We start from the raw sequence: 20,795 nt of genomic DNA, 5'->3' as shown, positions 1-20,795 counted from the left end.
TCACCAAGTTACTATTCATCATCTTCCATAATCAAAACTTGCACAATATACAATTCGAATGATTACTTAGTTGATCACTTCCATCTTTTCCTAACAAATAATTCCATAGGTTCTTTGTATTCAATCAATTTCATCGCCAAGATTCACCATTCATCTTCTCTCTTATTTTTTCAAAAGTACTATTCATTCCATGAATTAGAGTTTTATAATCCAATCTTTCAACCAATAAAACTTGTAAGAAATACCTCAAATACTTCTAACTACTCATAATAAACGAGTTTGAAGCATTGAAATTACCTCTAGTAGATCAATCTTGAAAAATTACAATTTTGGTAATTTTTATGTTCTTGAGGATTTGATGATGAAATCTAGAATTTGGATGTTAGAATGATCTTATAACTCATGTATATTGAGTAAGAATCAACCCACAACAACATTAACAACTTACCTTGGTCGATTGGACTTGATTTGAGCTTAAAATCTCCCCTTCACCTCAAGAACCCTAACCCCTAATAGTCAAAATACTCTCTCCCCCGACTTGGTGTTTATAGGACCATATTTCTGGGCTTTGGACGCGTCGTTGGACGCTATGGCAGCACTTCACTGCCATCCATTCTTTCGTACGCGGCCCTGGATGCTACGCATCCGCAGACTCCTCTACCAGCCTTTGATAATTTGGTCATAACTTCTTATAGGAATGTCCAAATGACAAACGGTTTGAAGCATTAGAAACTAGACTCAAAGACCTTTCATTTTATAGGTTTTAATCCACATATCTCTTTATATATATATATATATATCTATACATGATCGTCCAAAATTAGATCTTGTGCGTACTCATTTGGAACTTTAGTCTATCATGTAATTTCCATCTTGATTTGCCCCAAGGACTCTCTTTATGACCTATATCACTTCAAATACACCTCGTACACTTATTATCATATCAAATTAATATCCATCATATTAATAGTCCTCGTCTGCACACAAAATAATGTAATTAGCACACGTCAACTTTCTTAATAGCGCTTAAGTACTTCGAAATTTTTCGGGGTGCTACAGCAAAGAACAAAGCAACTAAGACCGAAACGAGCCAACTCACCAGCAGAAGGCTTGCGCCCAAACTTCTCATGGAAAGGTGCCCATTCATGAATCCCCATCGTGTGGGGGAGAATAGAGCTCACCCACTCACAAATATTAGCAACTAGCGGAGGAGGTACTCTCTCAGCTGTAAAAACAAAAACAAACACTCGACGAGGTCGTTAAAAGGGAGACGACCAACAACCATCTTTAGAAAAAATGTATAAAGTAAAAAGAAAGGAAGACCTACGGGCGAAATTCCACATCTCAGGAAACCTCACCGGATTCGATACCACGTGCTCTATTCGGACGTAGAAGAAGTTCTCCCAAAAACAACGATTTGCCTTGTCATCCATCTTCACCAAAAAACTCTTGGTTCCTCGGTGACGCATGTGAATTATCGTGGCCCCTATGAAAATGGGGGGGCGAAGAGGTGGAGCATGTGTTTTGTAGAGAAATTCCTCGGTCGGTCAGCTTCGCATACTTGATGAGCATAAGGAAGAGCTTGTATACGTGCAGAGAGAGTTGAGCCGGACACAACTCATAGAAGCAGCAGAAGTCCACCGCCAATGAAGGAAAGGGAAGCGTGTATCTGATGACAAATGGATACGCATAAAATGTGGAGTAGCCCGGATGGTGTATATGCACTATGTCCTGATTCACTGGAACTAGTTCAATGTGATTAGGGATCCCCCATTTGGCTTTGAACGTCGTGAGCATCGCAACATCCACAGTAGAAAAAATAGGTTCCGGCTCATCCCCAGTAGGGCTATTGAAGTCAGTCCACGCCTTTCCTGGGCGGGGAATCACCTTATCTACCGTCGGAAAACCCTCGTCCTCCACTAGATCCACTTTCTCTTCGAGAAGGGTTATGTCATTTTCGGCACTGGAGCACCAACGGCTCAATCATGGTTGGAGGATGCGCTAGCCATCTTTGATTGCAAAAATTGGGAATGATAAAGGAAAAAGATAGAGGCCACAAGAATTTTTAACACAAAAGAAAATATGATAAACTGAAGGAGGTAAAGAAGAGCTGCAAAAGTCTCTCTAGAGCAATTGAGAAGCACAGGATTCAAAGGTAAAATTTTCCCCTATTTATAAGGATATAAGTATCCTGAGCGGGAAAACCAAACGCCGCCATTTTTGAAAATGGTAAGGGCACGGAAAACAACATAATGCATAGGAAATGTGTGCCATGACGACGCATGAGGAGTTTTAATGACATTCTGAACTAACGTAACGGTTTGATGCAACTCTCAAAGCGTCACGTTGTTACTTTGCTACGAGGTACTCGCTCATCGCCCAAAGTATTCAAATTTCTCACAACTTTGGAATTGATAGAGTCCGCCTATTGAGCTCGCCAAAAGACAACCCCAATAGGCCGAGGGACTAACTATATGGGTCGAAATCTGACCACACGAGAATCGGTGCAAAAAAGGAATGACGAGGGGTCGATTAAGCCGTGGTTGTACCCATAAGGCACCATAACGACAAGTATATCGGCCACGGCCGAGGTCGAACCATCATAAAGCCTATATGGTAAAGTACATGTCATGGCATTTAGGGGGGACGACCTAAAGTACAATTGATAGATTAGGGCATCCTGGCAAAGGACCGTTGAATAAAGGGGAATACTTACTATATATATACTAGGTAAGAGAACAAGAAGGGGAACTCTTTCTCTTCTTTTAAAAACATAGAAGAACGGGAGAATGATTCTCAGGAAAAACAAGAGAAGGTATAGAACTTGGCTGCTAGTCTTTGTAATCATCATTATTGAATCAATAAAGATAGATCCTGCAGATGTTAATGGTATTCCTTCTTTTTCTTCTTCATTCTTACATTACGGAACAGTACGTCAAGAATGTAAGCTCGTCATTTACATTTGACACCTTTTATAATTTTAAAGAGTTTATGAGTTTAATTTCCTATTTTCTTACTCAATATTCTTTGATCTAGAGTTAATTATCCTTGGCTAGAATTTATCCTCTATTTTCTTATAATTCGTTTTTAAAGAAAGGCTTAATACCTTTTTTGGTAAAACACTATCCATTTTCAATATCTTTTAATCAAACAAATTTTATCCAAAATAAATTTCATTTTAGAGAATTTCATTTTAATTTATATCACGTAATTTTAATTTGAATAGATAATAAATTTAAGAAATAAAAAAAAAACTTTAAAATTTATGTTGTTAAACATGCAATTATTAGGTTCTTGTTTTATAAAAGTATACTAGTATTAAGTTTTGTTCAAACATTAAAATTTTATTTAACCAAGAGGGTGGTTGAAGCGAGAGTGAGGATGATAGTGTCTGTATCCGAAAACCAGTTCGGGTTCATACCGGGTCGTTCCACCACAGAAGCTATACACCTTGTTAGGAGGTTGGTGGAACTGTGCAGAGAGAGAAAGAAGGATCTGCACATGGTGTTTATTGACCTAGGGAAAGCGTATGACAAGGTTCCTAGAGAAGTTCTCTGGAGATGCTTGGAGGCAAAAGGTATGTCGGTTCCTTATGTTATGGCAATTAAGGACATGTATGATGGGGCTAAGACTCGGGTTAGGACAGTAGGAGAGGACTCTGAGCCTTTTCCGGTTAAAATGGGATTACACCAAGGCTCTGTGCTCAGTCCGTTATTATTCACCTTGGTGATGGATGCGATAACAAACCATATTCAAGGGGAGGTGTCATGGTGTATGGTATTCGCCGATGACATAGTTCTGGTTGATGAGTCACGAGCCGGTGTTAATGAGAGATTGGAAGTTTGGAGACAGACTCTTGAGTCTAAGGGTTTCAAGATAAGCAGAACGAAGACGGAATACCTCGAGTGTAAGTTCAACGCTAGGCTGGGGGAAGTGGATCTGGATGTGAGGCTTGAGTAATAGGTTATCCCAAGTAGAGGCAGCTTCAAGTACCTTGGTTTAGTTATCCACGGAGAAGGGGAGATCGACAAGGATGTTACACACCGTATTTGGGTAGGATGGATGAAGTGGAGATTAGCATCTGGAGTCTTGTGTGACAAGAGAGTGCCAACGATACTCAAAGGTAAGTTCTATAAAGCGGTGGTTAGACCGGCCATGACGTATGGGGCTGAGTAGGCCTGTTAAGAACTCACATATCCAAAAGATGAAAGTAGCATAAATGAGGATGTTGAGGTGGATGTGCGGGCACACTAGGATGGATAAGATTAGGAATGATGATATTCGGGAGAAGGTGCACGTGGCTCCCATTGATGACAAGATGCAGGAAGCGAGACTCAGATGGTTTGGGCATGTACATAGGAGAAGCCCAGATGCTCCAGTAAGGAGGTGTGAGCAGCTGGTTATGGAAGGCACGAGAAGAGGTAGAGGACGGCCAAGAAGTATTGGGGAGAGGTGATCAGGCAGGATATGGCGAGGCTTCAGATTTCCGAGGACATGACACTTGATAGGAAGTTGTGGAGGTTGAGTATTACGGTTGTAGGCTAGGAGGTAGTTGAGTCTTGCGTTACTTTGTACCTTTATGAGCCTAGTCCGGTGGGGTTTTGTCTAAGATATCTAGGGGCAATGTCGTGTCTTACTATTTTCTATTTTCGACGTAGGATCCAATTACTAGCCATCGTTTTTGCTTTGCATTTTTCTTCTGCATTTTATTTTCCTTTTTCCCAATGATCTCCGTGGTAAATCTAATATTCTCTCCTTTTATCTTTTTATTATCTTGAGCCGAGAGTCTTTCGGAAACATCCTCTCTACCCCTTCGGGATAGGGGTAAGATCTGCGTACACACTACCCTCCCCAGACCCCACTTTTGGGATTTTACCGGGTTGTTGTTGTTCTTATTCTTCTTCTTCTTTTTGGACTATAAGAACAAGGCCTATATTTCGTATTCTACCTATCACATAGACATAATTAAACTCTATATTTATCCGCTATGACTAGCAAGGAAAGCTATCTAAGCTGTTTAGTATCTTCCTCCATCTACTTTGTTGTTGTCCTCTAATATGTAGTTGGGGTACAATCTCCCTAATGATGTGCTTGGTGTGTCGTTGCTTCTGTTGGAATCTTCAAGCATTGTGTTTCCCTCAAATGTGATATATTGCTGCAGCAAAGAGCCAACTCAACACTTCTGTTCGCACTTTATTATTATTCACTTTCCTGGTTATCCACTTAACTTCCTCTGTCCATGTTCCCAATTGTGTGTGCTCTCCCATCCATTTCAGTAGCACATTCCAAATAGTAGCAGAGAATGTACAGGAAAAGAAGAGATGAACTAAGGCTCTGTACCAGTGTTACATAATACACACTGCTTAGGGACATATACCTTTCATTTTTCTAATCGACCAGCTGTAGCTAATCTTTGTTGTACTGCAAGCCAAACAATGAATTGATGTCGTGGTAGCATTGGCTTCATGATCAGATATTTCCACTCTACTTTCTGGTACTGGGGGTGAGAGATAGATATGCATTCTTGATATTAACTTTCCTCCTTGGACAAAGTTCTGCAATTCATGTTGAGAGTCACCACCTAGCAACCGTTGTCTAGCATCAATTATCTTTCTTACAATCCAGCATGCTTGTTGTGGAGTCTTCATACTATTCAGTTGTTTGCCTTTTATATAAAAGTTATGGATCCATTTGACCCAAAGAATATCTTTTTTTTATGTTACTGCCCAAAGCAGCTATTCCCAAAGCATAGCTGCTTTATTCTATATGAAGAAATCAATTATGTTTAGACCACAACAGATTTTGGCATATATAGTTTTTCCAAGCCACTAAAGCTCTTTTAGATGCTTGAGCATTCCCGGTCCACAAGAAGGTTCTACAAATACTAGTAAATAGTTGTAGCAATATATAAAAATTTTAAAATTAAATTGTATTTAAATAAATCTCTTTTTTTAATAAGTAAATAATGACATAATTTAGGAGGGAGCAATACTTCTGAGATAAAAATTACCACACATCGGATTTACCCTGGTTAAGATTTCAACGTGCTTTAATTAACTCTTGTTTAATAATAATCATGTTCATGAAAATATATATTTACTTTGTCCCGATTTATGTGATATTATTTTCTTTTTAGTTGATCCCGAGCAATCTATCATCTTTCCTTGGTTAATAACAATTTATTTTTAGAATTTCTATTTTTAACAAAATTAATTTATAGCTACATAAATATATCTAAATTAAACCACAACTTTTAAAAATCCTTATTTAAGACTGTAAATGATTTCAAAATGTCTTAAAATGAGTACTACTTGTCTTTCCTACTGGCCGGCAAAACAGTAATGGCTGCCGAACAATAACACAAGAAGCTTCCAATGACACGCTCTTTCTTTGACTGAAAAGCCCTCCTTTGTAATCTCCTTCCGCTGGCGTCATACCAAAAATGCAGCCTATAGCTTTATACCAAATAATCATAGTATTTCACAATTGTCCAACTTGTTTATTACTTCAACTTCTAAAAGTCCGAGCCTCTAAAAGTAATTGTAAAACAATGGATTATTCCTCCTATCTTAGCATTTATTTTCTGTTAGAAGCAGTCCACTTGGTTTATATTTTAAACATTCACGAAAGTCTCATGGATCCTTCTTCTTATATAACTCGTTCAACTCTGTCATTGTCTCCATTCTTGATTTCTCAGTCTCCTTCAGTTCTAGCAGCAGCCATTTACCAAGTCAATTCTCTTTCTTCTTGTTCACGCACAAACCCCATTTTCCAATTTCAACTTTTTTGTTCTATATATACACATTTCTTCATTATTTCCATCTGGGGTTTTTCTTGTTTTGGCTTGTTAAGCTGATCCTTTCTCTCTATTTTACTCTTTCTTTGGGAGTTTTGATCTTTCTACCAAGATTTGTTTTGGTGACTGTAAAATCTTGTAATTTGTGTTAAAGTTGAGATCTTTACATTGATTGTAACTGATACTTGAGTGCTTACCTGTTTAGTATATGATCTGCCATTGCTGAAATTAGAATTTTGACTTTTGTGGTCAGTTTTGTTATAAAGGGGTTTAAATTTGAGGGGGTTGAGGATTTAAAAAGAAGGTATTTTTATGGCTCATTTGTCTTATTCTGATTCTATTAGTTCACAACATGGTCAAGGTGTCCAAGTTCTCCCATTTAAGACATCTACAGGATCACTTAGGGTGTTGCTGTTACATGGAAATTTGGATATTTGGGTGAGGGAGGCTAAGAATTTGCCAAACATGGATTTATTTCATAAGAAATTGGATAATTTGATTGGAGGATTGGCAAAACTTGGCAGTAAAAAGGAAGGCGCCACGAAGATTACTAGTGATCCTTATGTTACAGTTTCAGTATCTAATGCTGTGGTTGCTAGAACATATGTGATTACCAATAGCGAAAATCCGGTTTGGATGCAACACTTTTATGTACCAGTAGCACATTATGCACCAGAAGTTCACTTTGTTGTTAAAGATAATGATGTTGTAGGATCTCAAATTATAGGTGCTGTTGGAATTCCGGTAGAGCGACTATGTTCTGGTGAATTCATTGAGGGAACATTTCCAATTCTAAATGGTAGTGGGAAGCCTTGTAAGGAAGGAGCTGTCTTGACTTTATCAATTCAATTCACTCCAATGGAGAGGGTACCTCTTTATTATGGTGGTGTAGGAGGAGATCACGAGTATAAGGGTGTGCCGGGAACTTATTTCCCGCTCAGAAGAGGCGGAAAAGTAACACTTTATCAAGATGCTCATGTACCCGAAGGCAGCCTTCCGAATTTGTGGCTTGAAAATGGAGTGCAGTATAAGCATGGACAGTGTTGGCAGGATATGTTCAATGCAATAAATCAGGCTCGTCGGTTGATTTACATTACAGGATGGTCAGTGTACCACCTAGTTACACTTGTTAGGGATAATGGAAAAGCTGAGGAAAGCATGTTAGGGGAAATTCTCAAGAGGAAATCCCAAGAAGGTGTGAGAGTACTGCTTCTCATATGGGATGATCCTACCTCTTCGAAGAGCATCTTGGGATACAAAAGTGTAAGTACCTACAAAACAGTTCTCTTTTTTGCTTACCAAAATTTCAATTTCTTTTCTCTGTTTTCGTTGACCAATATGAGTTAGGTAATCACTTTCGTTTTTTTACTGTACTTGAGAAACATAGATAGAATGCTTAATTCAGTTATTGGATAATCCAGACTAATTTTTATATGTATGCCATTCAGGAATAAGCAACTAATTAGTATCATCTAACATAGATTCAACCTACATTCGAGTTGATGGTTGCTTAAACATGTACCATTACTTTTTAGCTTGAATTCTTACTCTATGTGCCATTAAGAGTGAACAACCAGATTGTATTATATTATCATTGTGTGGCGTTAAATATTGCAAGTAATATCCTATTGACTCAAGTCAGAAGCTTTATTCAGTGGTTCAAGCAGTGAATATCTTGTTCTGCGATGCCTAAAGAAAGCCTTAACAGTATGACTTATTTGTGACATGTAGGAAGGAATCATGGGAACTAGTGATGAAGAAACTCGTCGCTATTTTAAGCATTCTTCAGTGCACGTGCTACTTTGTCCCCGTTCTGCTGGAAAAGGGCACAGCTGGGTCAAAAAACAGGTTCACTTCTGACATATGACTTATGCATTACCGTATTTAATTACCATTTCTGAAATTCTTGTATTCCTCAACCATATCATGTTAGCAACTCCTGTACTTGCATCTCCAATTCTCACGGTTCTCATGGCACTGAATATAGATTGATTGATAAATGGTTAAGTTTCTGAAGTTTATATTTTCTCAAGTATATTCATGTTGTCTTATATCTTCTCGTGTTCGATGTATGTGTCTATGTTCTTTCTCTGATATGGCTTGGGGGTCATCTCCCTAGTCAAAGGACCGCAAACACCACAAATGACTCGGTCATATGATGAGGTATCCACTTCCAATTCAAGATTTTGCACAAATTAGAAGATACCATTACCTGCTTGATAAATATTTTGGACAATGCTGCCAATATCGTAATATTGAAACAAAGTAGTAGTGTATACATGCGCTAATTGTAGTGTTCAGGAAAATACAGAGAAAGGAGAAAAGTGAAAATAGAAGATAATATTAAAGCTGCAAGCCTATACAAGAATGACTTGAAAATAGTCTATATTTCAAGCGAAAAGAAGCAGGAAGTACGCTAATAGTTCAGGAGCTGATAGATTTCTGCCATCTTGAATACTATATGGTCGTCTTTGTTCTACTCCAACATTCAAAAAGCTTATTTTCACATTGTACTTGTGTTTTTACCTGACTCTGGTAGTCCATATATATATAGCTTCAGGTGGATAATATGTATTACTGCTGAGGTCTAACCTTATTTCTAAGGAAGTTGAGGTTGGATCTGTCCTTGGACCATAGCAATTCTCAACCCTCGCAGCTAGTAAATGCACTTGGTCCCTAAGGTGCCAGGTTAACTAGGACTAAGAAATTTTTCTAGAATGATTATATTCCCTTATATAGTTTCTTCTTCTTGCCTGAGTAATTATTTCTGAAGCACTTGTCTTCTGAGATTGGTTTAGGTATTGAGCCGCTTTGATTTTTGTCATCAGGAAACTGGAACAATATACACACATCATCAGAAAACTGTAATAGTGGATGTGGATGCTGGTAATTACCAGAGAAAGATTATCGCTTTCGTTGGTGGCCTTGATTTGTGCAAAGGGCGTTATGATACTCCACAACACCCTATCTTTAAAACATTGCAAAATGTGCACAAAGATGACTATCATCAGCCTAACTACACGGTAATACTTGAATGTCTATGATTCATTACTTTTTACTTAAATTCCTGTTTGTGTGACTAATTAAGTGGAAACTTTTGATATATTTGTCTTTTTACATAACGTTATAAGTCCCTCAGGAAAAGGTGTAGGCTAGCTTCTTATAACAAGCAATTGCAATTTGATCTTTGTCATCATGATCTGTTTGTTTCATATTATCTTTTCTTGAACTTTGACAGGGCCCTACTACCGGTTGTCCTAGAGAACCTTGGCATGATTTACATAGTCGGATCGAGGGGCCTGCTGCATATGATGTCCTAACTAACTTCGAGGAGCGCTGGTTGAAGGCTTCAAAGCGCCATGGACTTCAAAAGATGAAAGCTTCACAAGATGATGCATTACTCCAACTTGACAGGATTCCCGACATATTAAAAATAGCTGATGTCCCTTGCCTAGGAGAAGATGATGCAGATACGTGGCACGTGCAGGTACTTAAAAGTTGAATCTAGCATTGCTTGTTAAGTTCCCTTTTGTTTGCCTCTGACTAACGTTGTTTCGCATGCAGATTTTCCGGTCGATTGACTCCAACTCTGTTAAAGGTTTCCCCAAAGATCCCAAAGAAGCCACTAACAAGGCAAGATATTTGCTTCTAAATGTTTCTTCTATAAAACGCAAGCCATCGATATGCTGTAAGCTAACCATTGTGTTGACCATTTCTTGTAACAGAATCTAGTTTGTGGCAAGAATGTGCTGATAGATATGAGCATACATACTGCCTATGTAAAGGCAATCCGAGCTGCCCAACATTTCATCTACATTGAGAACCAGTACTTCCTAGGGTCCTCTTACAATTGGAGTAACTACCAAAATTTAGGTGAGGACTCTAAAATACTGCTTTAAGGGGAAACAAATTTCTTTTTCTTTTAATGAACTCTGAATCAATCTGTCTGGAATACTTTCAACATAATTCGGTCTGATGTCACAACTGACTAGAAAGTCCATGTGATAAAAGATTTGCGATAATTGCTTCATATCTTGTTTAGTTTTCTTCCTCTTTGTTATATTTGAGCTGCTGAAGTCAAGCCCACTTCTTGTATGGCGATTGTGAATTCAAAAGTCTTCTTTTATTGATCACCATGACATGTTTGAAAGTAAGAATTACTATATAATGATTGTGTAAATCTGCTTTCTATCTCTAGGTGCAAATAACTTGATACCGATGGAGATTGCTCTAAAAATTGCCAACAAAATACGGGCAAATGAGAGGTTTTCAGTATATATAATTGTTCCTATGTGGCCAGAGGGTGTTCCAACCAGTACTGCTACTCAGAGAATACTTTTTTGGCAGGTAAATTTTTGTCCATTGTCTCAGTGACTTAATCTTTCTTTACAAAATCTGATTACATTAATCTGAGATGATTTAGTTATTTGATTCCTTTTTCTTTTAATTGGTTGTTCTTCTTTTTGTCATAAGGCAATTTAGTAGTTTGTCTCTTCAAATCTTTCTTTACCCAACTTAAACAGATGGCACATACCATTTTCCTCCTATAGATGTCACTGGTTTAATTTGTTTGATGTCAATTCCTTCTGAATAGTTCAGTTCATTGTCAAGGTTTTCAGCTGAGATGTATGGTGAAATGAGTTAGTTTTGGTAATTATGGTGCACTTCAGAATCAATCGGCAGAATAATGTAGTTGTGTTTCGTAGATGGTACCAATAGGTTGGGGATGATGTGGAGAAGGATGAGTAACAACACATGAAGTATACTCCCTTCTTTCCTAGTTACTCAGTTCAATTTTTTTTTTATCCATCGCAATTTAGTTAATCCTTTACTCTACACCACCAATTCAAATTAATAAAAACAATCACGACATTCTTACCTTGTACTATGACTTCAGGAAGATATCTACATATTCACTTACCTGTATTTTGAACAGTCACTAGCTGCTCCATAATGCAATAAATCTTTCAAAACTCCTATGTTAATCTGCATGCATTTAGACCTCTAATTGCATGCTAATGTTATGATTTTGCTGCATATTTTATGCATTTTTGTTTGTATTTGCAGCACAATACCATGCAGATGATGTATGAGACAATTTACAAAGCTTTAGTAGAGGTAGGGCTGGAAAACACATATGAACCCCAAGACTATTTGAATTTCTTCTGCCTTGGCAATCGCGAGGTTCAGGAAGATGGAAACAATACAGTTGTCAAAAGTTCTAAGCCAACTACACCTCAGGAACTCAGTCAGAAAAGTCGACGTTTTATGATATATGTACATTCAAAAGGAATGATAGTGGATGATGAGTATGTTATATTGGGATCTGCAAACATTAATCAACGTTCTCTGGAAGGCACCAGAGATACTGAAATTGCAATGGGTTCATATCAGCCCCATCATACATGGGCAACCAAACACTCTCGACCACATGGACAGGTAAAATTTGAAGCAAATTGTTGCGATAAAATATCTGCTTAGGATTGATGATATGAACTGATATTCAGAACCATTGTTATCTTTTAATGCATTTTATTCCAAGAAAAGTTGTAATGTGTGACTCAGTTGCTATTTCATCTCGACTTGCAGGTATACGGCTATAGGATGTCTCTGTGGGCAGAGCACACGGGAACTCTTGAGCAATGTTTTGAGCATCCAGAGAGTCTTGAGTGTGTGAGACGGATAAGAGTATTTGGCGAACACAACTGGCTACAATACGCGGCTGATGAAGTAACTGAGATGAGAGGCCACCTTCTTAAGTATCCTGTTGAAGTTGATCGAACGGGAAAGGTCAAGTCACTACCTGGCTGTGAAACCTTCCCAGATATTGGAGGGAAGATAATAGGTACATTCACCGGCGTTCAAGAAAATCTCACTATCTGATCAAGGGAATTCCGCCTAATGTAGCTTTTGAAAATTTTCAAGAATCCTCATTTCTACAGTTTGAGAGTATCTTTTTTGTATTGTTTCTGCACCATGTTTCAGATAGGCCATAATTTCCAGCTTATAATCCCATTATGGGTAGATTTTCCTATTCTTTTCTCCATTTTTTGCCTAGCGTTGGTTTTACAAACTAGAGTGAGAAAAGGTTTCAATGTATTCTGATGCTTTTGATTAGAAATGCAATAACATTGGTTAAAAGAAAAGTCTTTATGATTCTTCTGATTAATTAAATAATGAAGTAGCATCTCATCCAATTCTCTCCGAGAGCACTCAGCCTCATTGATCCTTTCCCTTATTTTATCTTGGACATTGAAATGTTTGCGTAAATCATAGGCTAGACCAGCCGTACACTAGTCACTAGACATCTCAACAACAAATAGTTGATTAAATAGTGTTATTTCGTTTGAGCTTCGAGATCTGATCTGAAGAAAATAGTTACTACGTGAAAGTGTTACTAAAAAATAGGGCGGGCGGTGCACAAGCCATCCCGTATTCACGTAGGGTCTGGGAAAAATTGAATCCTAAGGACTGTGATGTAGACAGTCTAACCCATGTAGACAGTCTAACCCTAATGCAAACATTAGTAACTGTTTTAAATCTTGAACCCATGACCTATAAGTTACAGGAAAATAACTTTACCGTGAAAGTGTTTTCAGACTTTATGTAATAGTCATGTATTGTTAGCTGGTCTGCCAAAGACAAATTTCTTAACAAGTATAAAAACTCGGAGTTAGTTTTTCTTCTTTTTTCTGAATAGTGAAAAAAATCAAATTTACCATCTTCTGACCGACATTTAATTCGTGATGTGTTTGTTCAGCCAAAAACAGAAAACCAAACAACAAGATGTTTTAATGCATGGCTTGGGATTGGATGAAACAAGTATAGACAATAAATTTGCGTCGAGAAAATAAAATCAAGATCGAAAATATCACAACAATTGTAGTATTTAATTTCGAATATTTGAGTGTACAATCTCTATGAATCCTCTGATTCTTCTTTTCAATGGTAAATAAATTCAAGGGCCTTTGAACTTGATCTTGAATCTATATTTGTTGCCACGAACGATGATCTTGTTCTTGAGCTTGAGCTTGATTGCTTGGACTTGAACTTGATTTAGTCTTCGTTCTTGAGCTTGAACTTGATTTGTTCTTCGTTCTTGAGCTTGAACTTGATTTCTTGAAATTGCACTTGAAGCTTGAAACTTGTGGAAGAATTTGCAGTGCTTGACCTTGATTTGTTCTTCGTTCTTGGACTTGCACTTGATTTCTTGAACTTGAACTTGAAGCCTGAAACTTGTGGAGGAATTTGCAGCGTTTGATCCACGAGCTCTTTCTTGCTTCTTGTTATAACTTCTGGTGTCTTTTCTGAGTTATGAAGACCCCTATTTATAGTTGTGGAAGGGAAGAGTTGTGATAAGAACAAACTCTTTCCGACCAATCAAATTGAAGTGTGACATGACTGCATTTGATTGGCCAGAACATGTCACTTGCACACGTGGCGCGATTTCATTGGCCTTTCAGTATGACTGGGCATGCCTTGTCATTTTGACACGTGGCATGATCCCATTGGCTCTTCCGCTTGACTTGGCGCGCCACGTCGTCTGACACGTGGCACCAAACTGGGCCTCTAGGAAGATTACATTTTGGGCTTGATAAAGTGGGCTCATCACTTTAACCCAATTAAATGTGCTAGCCCAATGGATTAAGACTTATTTATTTAATTCATACATATTGGTCTTATATAATTAATTCAATTATATTAGCAAATTATGTATTGAATTTGAATCCAATAAATTTTACATGCCTACAACAAGAATAGAAAAATGATTTTAATATTTCTCAAAGAAAAAAGAATCTCTGGAGATCTGTGCAATAATATAAAGTTAGTTGTTTAAAATTCATGAAATAAAATATACGAGTTCTTATTCTTTTTATAAAAAATTCTAGGAGTTTTAACTTTCTAATATCTTATCATACTGCCATGTCCCAAAATCATTCTCCCAATTCATACACCTAAATTCCATTTATTTCTTGTCATTTTTATAATCTCCTGGTTTCTAAACAACCAAATAAGAAGGGACAATATAATTCGGTTAATGAAGTGTTCACTGTTTTTTAATTTATTTTTGTAATACTTATGTCTTTGGAATGACTAGAAAGAAAAAGAAAAAAAATCATCTTTCACAATTTGTTTTGATAATAATTCTAATATTAATATTATTATATAGTGATGTATGTATGATTCCTTTGACAAAGGTTAACTTTCGAATCGACTTATAAAGTTAAATTACTTAATTTGAAATTAATATCACATACTAATAATTTTTGATGATTCTAGTGTGCACTTGTACATTATTTTTAAAAAAGAAAATGATATCTAAGTTAATAAGAATCTAATCATATTTGCTTTATTTGGGCAATCACAGAGTGTTAACATGTAGTTTGAAGTTAGAAAGTAAACTGATCACCACCGAAGGATATGGTGAAGTGGATGGAATTGTTATTCCCTTAATTAAAAGTCTCGGGTTCAAGTTTTGGGTATGGAAAAATTCTTAGTAGGGAGCGCTTCCTTCCGAATGGGGTCCCACGCAACGCGAATCAGAATATAATTGGGCTCCAATATGAATACCGGACACCGAGTGTCAAACAAAAAAATAGAAAGTAAACTGATCAGCACAAATGATGTAGGCTGAAATAAAATTAAAAAAGAAAAAGGAAAAAAAAAAAAAAAAAGGAAGACTAAGATCACATTGGGAGATTTCCACTTGTAATAATCACACAAATACAAGTCATCCTTTACTTTTCAGAAAATGCAAACATCTCCTCAGCTCACGCATATTTTTTGCTAAATGACGTCATCCAACAAAAAGTGGTGAGGATTCTTTTTCCTAAACTTCTTTGTTTTTACTTTTTTTTTTTAATTTTTGTACTTTTGACTTTCATTTTTTCAAATTTGGACTATAGGTTTTATTTAAATTATTTCTTCTCTCATTGATCTATATGAGCCTACTACAATTGATTACCTAATTGGTGCTCACAATCTTTGATAATTCGTGCTAACTACATTTTAGTTGTTTTTCTTTTAATTTATTAAAGTACTATTAATATCTTCTTCATTATCTCTCTCTTTTAAACAATTGTAACAGCACAACCCAGGGCATTTGCATCTATATCCGCTTTTGTGTCACGTTTTAACTTGTGTCCGTTTTGCAAAAAAAATTGCAAACGTACCCGTTTTTTCGCATAACTTCAGCATACAGGGCTGAAGTAGCAAAGACAATCACGCAAAACTTCAGTATTCTAGTAGTCGGGCCTGAAGTTTAGTTCTAGAGCTGAAGTTTTTGTTTTTGTAACTGGCGAACTTCAGCTCTAGAGCTGAAGTTTTTGTTTTGTAACTGACGAACTTCAGCTCTAGAGCTGAAGTTTTTGTTTGTAACTGGCGAGAGCTGAAGTTTTTAAAACCTTTGAGTATGTACCGCTGGAGTTTTTAAAACATTGATTTATTCTGGATCGAAATGTCTGAGAAATTGAGTGAAGCCATACAATGAGAGATATTGTTATATCAATGTTAAGTTCCAGAGAGATATGGAGATCACTGGGAGAAGGATGAGGAGAAATGGAGCTGAAATTATTTAAAAAGTGGGTACAAGTTAAAAGTTTTTTAAAAAATAGGTATATGTTAAATGGGGGCGACCTAATATGGCGTCCCGTGCAATTTTTACCACAACTCACTAGTGATATTGTCCGCTTTGGGCCTAGGTCCGCACGACTTTAAAATGCGTCATTAGGGTCTAAGGCTTGTTTACTTACATACTAAATATATCTCCCGTATTTAATCAATGTGGGATTCGCCTAAGGTGTATTTAGGATCCTCGTGAGGTTTGCCCCACCACCATTCAAGGTTGCACGCGGAGTGGCTCAGATACCATATGTACAACCCAACTCACTAGTGATAGTCTCCGCTTTGTGCCTAGGCCCGCACGACTTTAAAACACGTCATTAGAGTCTAAGACTTGTTTACTTATATATCCAACATCTTTCCCATTGTCGATTTGGAATTCACCTAGGTGTCACGACAACAATTATGCAAATTTTGTCAACTCCATAGCTTGATTTATTAGTAAGAGTAAGATTTTACTCATAGAATTCTAATAATAATAATGAACTAAATTGAATACTCAAATATTTACTTACAGTTACATATATCATTTCCGAAAAATTAGTGCTCATGTCTCACCCACGACTCCCCTTTCCTACCCACTCACACACACCCCTCCCCCACGTCGGGTCCAAGCAAGCATCTCAGTGACCGCCTGCCCATATTCATAGATCCAATCTTAGTCTTTGTTTATTTCTTACGTCAATTCCAAATACATACAATACTATTTTACCCCACCCAACCCTCTTGTCTATTCCTCCTCGTATTACGTGCCATATTTCTCCCCCTTAACAAATACTCCTTCCGTTTCATATCAGATGAAGTAGTTTAACTCGACACAGAGTTTAAGATAAAAGAAGAAGACTTTTGAAGCTTGTGGCCTTAAAAGCTTAAAGGGGTAAAAAGTTTGTGATGCCATGACATTTGTGTGACTATAAAAGCTTCTCATTAAGGATAAATAGATAAAATGAAAGAGTTTAAAATTGAATTATTACCAAATTAAGAAATGTGTCATTTGTTTTGGAATAGACTAAAAAGGAAAGTACCTCATTTAATATGAAACGGAGGAAGTATTATTTAAAAAATAGATTAGACTATTCTACTTTTATTTATGTCTTAAGATAAAATTTCTCGCCATTGAATATTTATTCTATTTATGTGTTATCTTTATTTTCAAAATAATTATTACTAAGGGTAAAAAAAAAAGAAAAAAAACAATCAATTTTATCTTGAATTTCTAAAATGACAAATAATTTGAGACAAATAGTTTTAGTAACTACGACGGTTAATATGAGATGGATGGAGTACTTACATATATTTACACACATAAATGTACACACTAATTACTGGTAAATACTTACGGTCACCAATTATTTATATCAAATCAAGTAAATTAAATCGTAGAATTAAAAATTAAAATGATTATAAATATTACTTAATCATAATTAAGTGATAAATATGTATAACGAAGACACATATTTAATATTTATTGATCTGATATAAATATTTTGTAATATTGATATGATATAAACACTCCGTTATTATAGTCTATTACTTATATATAACTAAATGAGAAAATTGTGTAACACAAATGTATGTGATGTATCTATTTATTTGGGGTAAACTCTACATAAATTTTTACTTATAACATAGGGGTATTAATAGTAAACTTTACTCAACTTTAACTACGTACTAAGTAGAGTAGTTTTGTCTCTATTCCGTCCATCCACCTGTTTCTTGTATCTAAGCTTATGTTTGTCTGTATATAAATACTCCATTTTAACACCGACCATTCCTTCCTTTAAGTCGCTCATCTCTCTCATTTCTCTTTCAAGATTCACTCTTCTCTCTCTCTCTCTTTTTCTCCATATATTATGGGTTTCCCAGCTAACAGCGAAAAGCCATTCAAGTTCTTGATCTATGGCCGAACCGGCTGGATTGGTGGCATACTCGGCAAGCTCTGTGAAGCTCAAGGTATAGACTACGTATACGGGTCGGGTCGATTAGAAAACCGGAGCTCTTTGGAATCCGACATATCCACCATCAAACCGACCCATGTATTCAACGCAGCTGGAGTCACTGGCCGGCCTAACGTTGATTGGTGCGAATCCCATAAGGTGGAGACCATCAGAACTAATGTGGTCGGTACTCTCACGCTTGCTGATGTTTGTAGAGAGAAGGGCTTGATCCTTATCAACTATGCTACTGGATGTATATTTGAATACGATGCGGGTCATCCGTTAGGGTCGGGTATCGGGTTCAAGGAAGAGGATACTCCTAATTTCACTGGATCTTTTTATTCAAAGACTAAAGCTATGGTGAGGTCACTGGTGTTACATTTCTTGTTTTGTTCTTATTGTGCTTTTTTAGATCTATTAGATAATGCATTTTCTTGTATGGATCTAATGGATTTAAGTTATATGCACTGATTTAACCTCTTAATAGCATGTTACTTACCATTTATTGTTGGTTACTAATGAATGCTTATTAAGTACTGTATGAGTTAATGACCTGATTGTGTAAATTTGTGTACTGTAATAATTAATGATCTAAAATGTGGATCCATATGGGTGATACCAACTTCTTGGAACTTAGCTAGTTACCGTGTTGGTGAGCAAATTATTTGGCATTGGAATGAAATGGTCATGAAGAGAGCAGAATGGATATAGTGTGGATTCGTGTAGCTGACTCGACTTATTTGGAACTGAGGCGTAATTGTTTGATTGTTGAATTAATGATCCAATGCAGGTACCTAGTATTTCCCCTAATCTAAGTAAGAGAAGTAGAAGTTTAATGGGTATGGAAACTTTAAATGTTAGGTCTTGATTGTTGAGTGGGGAGTGCTATATATAATCAACGGTTAGAGCTTTTGTTCAGCGTTATAAAGGCTGGAGCCAGATCCTATATGGAATGTATTATTTGTTGTGATGAACTGACTTGCTAAATTTAGGTGTGCTATATTCTCTTAGAGCAGTTAGTTTACTGATTAGGTCGGATCTATTGATTTATGTTTAAGATATGTAGTTGTGCTTGTGGAAATCGATTTGAGTTTTTGAGATGAATGATAGTTAATAGGCAGAGTTAACGTCCAATGTTAATAAGTTGATTACCTTAGATGCTTCCAAAACCTTTTAGCAGACACAATTCTTCTAAATGTTGCAGTATTAGTTCTTTTTGTCTGTCAACACTTTCTTAGGTTGATTTATTCTGTGTCTTCGTGCTCCGATTAGATTGTAACTTTTTGACCTAGGGCTGTCTATGTTTGTGGTACTTGTTGGAAAATATTCTGTTTTTGGTATTTAATTTGTTTATTGTCCATCTGGGCAAAAAGTGTCCAATCTTGATCACTCGCCAACTACTATACCAATTTGAGGCATGCCTAATGTTTGGCGTGTCCTTAAAACCTTTAAGGTACTCATATTTCGGCTTATTATTGTTTCAGGTAGAGGAATTGCTGAAAAACTATGAGAATGTCTGTACTTTACGAGTGAGGATGCCCATCTCCGCTGACTTGACAAACCCACGAAACTTCATCACCAAGATCACTCGATACGAGAAGGTAGTCGACATCCCAAACTCAATGACAATCTTGGATGAACTTCTCCCAATATCCCTCGAGATGGCAAAGAGAAACCTCACTGGCATATGGAACTTCACAAATCCTGGAGTTGTTAGCCATAATGAGATTCTTGAAATGTACCGTGACTATGTCGACCCGAGCTTTAGCTGGAAAAATTTCACCCTTGAGGAGCAAGCAAAGGTCATTGTTGCTCCTAGGAGTAACAATGAGCTTGATGCTTCCAAACTGAGCAAGGAATTCCCTGAAATGAAATCAATCAAGGAATCCCTCATTGAGTATGTTTTCAAGCCAAATAGGAAAACACCAATAGCTTGAAACTTAGAGAAAATTTCATATTTATTTTTTGTTTTGTCTTGTTGAATGAATCAACTATGTTTCAGTTCTAATAGCTGGGGTTGGCTTGTCTTTTGTCTTGTCATTTTCTGATTTGAGTTTCTTTGGGAAGATGTGAACTCCCTATCATAGGAGGTGGAGGTGCAACTTTTTCTGTTTCTTTTCTTTTCCTTTTTTGTTGTATTGAATGCTGTAATGGTATTTATTTCACGAATAATTTGAAAATGATATGCCAATTGGATGATAGAAGTGATGAGAATATACTTTTTGGTTTGTCTGTCTCTTTGTATAAATTAGTTACTCTTATACTGGCTAATGTTATGTGTAGATAATTATCTCTAGCTTCTATGTCCACTGACACATAAATAATGTTATACATTCAATATAATTTGACGTGTTGAAACATGTTATCTATTATCATAAATAAATTTTACACTTTCAATATTATTTAATCTTTCGAAAATCATGTCACCTATTGAAGGAGAG

General features: G+C 36.6%; 2 protein-coding genes across 2 annotated transcripts; both read left to right on the top strand.

Annotated features, from left to right (window-relative positions):
• Positions 1 to 6,542: 6,542 nt before the first annotated feature.
• Positions 6,543 to 12,942, top strand: LOC107759472 (phospholipase D beta 1). Its single transcript, XM_016577426.2, has 9 exons — positions 6,543 to 8,059; positions 8,528 to 8,644; positions 9,625 to 9,819; positions 10,035 to 10,283; positions 10,361 to 10,429; positions 10,522 to 10,669; positions 10,995 to 11,143; positions 11,864 to 12,235; positions 12,386 to 12,942. The coding sequence occupies exons 1-9, from the start codon at positions 7,109 to 7,111 to the stop codon at positions 12,677 to 12,679; spliced, it is 2,544 nt and encodes an 847-aa protein (XP_016432912.2). The 5' UTR covers positions 6,543 to 7,108; the 3' UTR covers positions 12,680 to 12,942.
• A 5,245-nt stretch (positions 12,943 to 18,187) lies between these two features.
• On the top strand, positions 18,188 to 20,558 carry LOC107759475 (bifunctional dTDP-4-dehydrorhamnose 3,5-epimerase/dTDP-4-dehydrorhamnose reductase). Its single transcript, XM_016577436.2, has 2 exons — positions 18,188 to 18,714; positions 19,839 to 20,558. The coding sequence occupies exons 1-2, from the start codon at positions 18,271 to 18,273 to the stop codon at positions 20,289 to 20,291; spliced, it is 897 nt and encodes a 298-aa protein (XP_016432922.1). The 5' UTR covers positions 18,188 to 18,270; the 3' UTR covers positions 20,292 to 20,558.
• The last annotated feature ends 237 nt before the right edge of the window (positions 20,559 to 20,795 follow it).

The sequence above is a fragment of the Nicotiana tabacum genome, chromosome 1 (assembly GCF_000715075.1).
Source record: "Nicotiana tabacum cultivar K326 chromosome 1, ASM71507v2, whole genome shotgun sequence".
NCBI classification, from domain to species: Eukaryota; Viridiplantae; Streptophyta; class Magnoliopsida; order Solanales; family Solanaceae; genus Nicotiana; species Nicotiana tabacum.
Note: the sequence above shows the minus strand (reverse complement) of the source record. Positions and strands in the feature narration are given on the sequence as shown.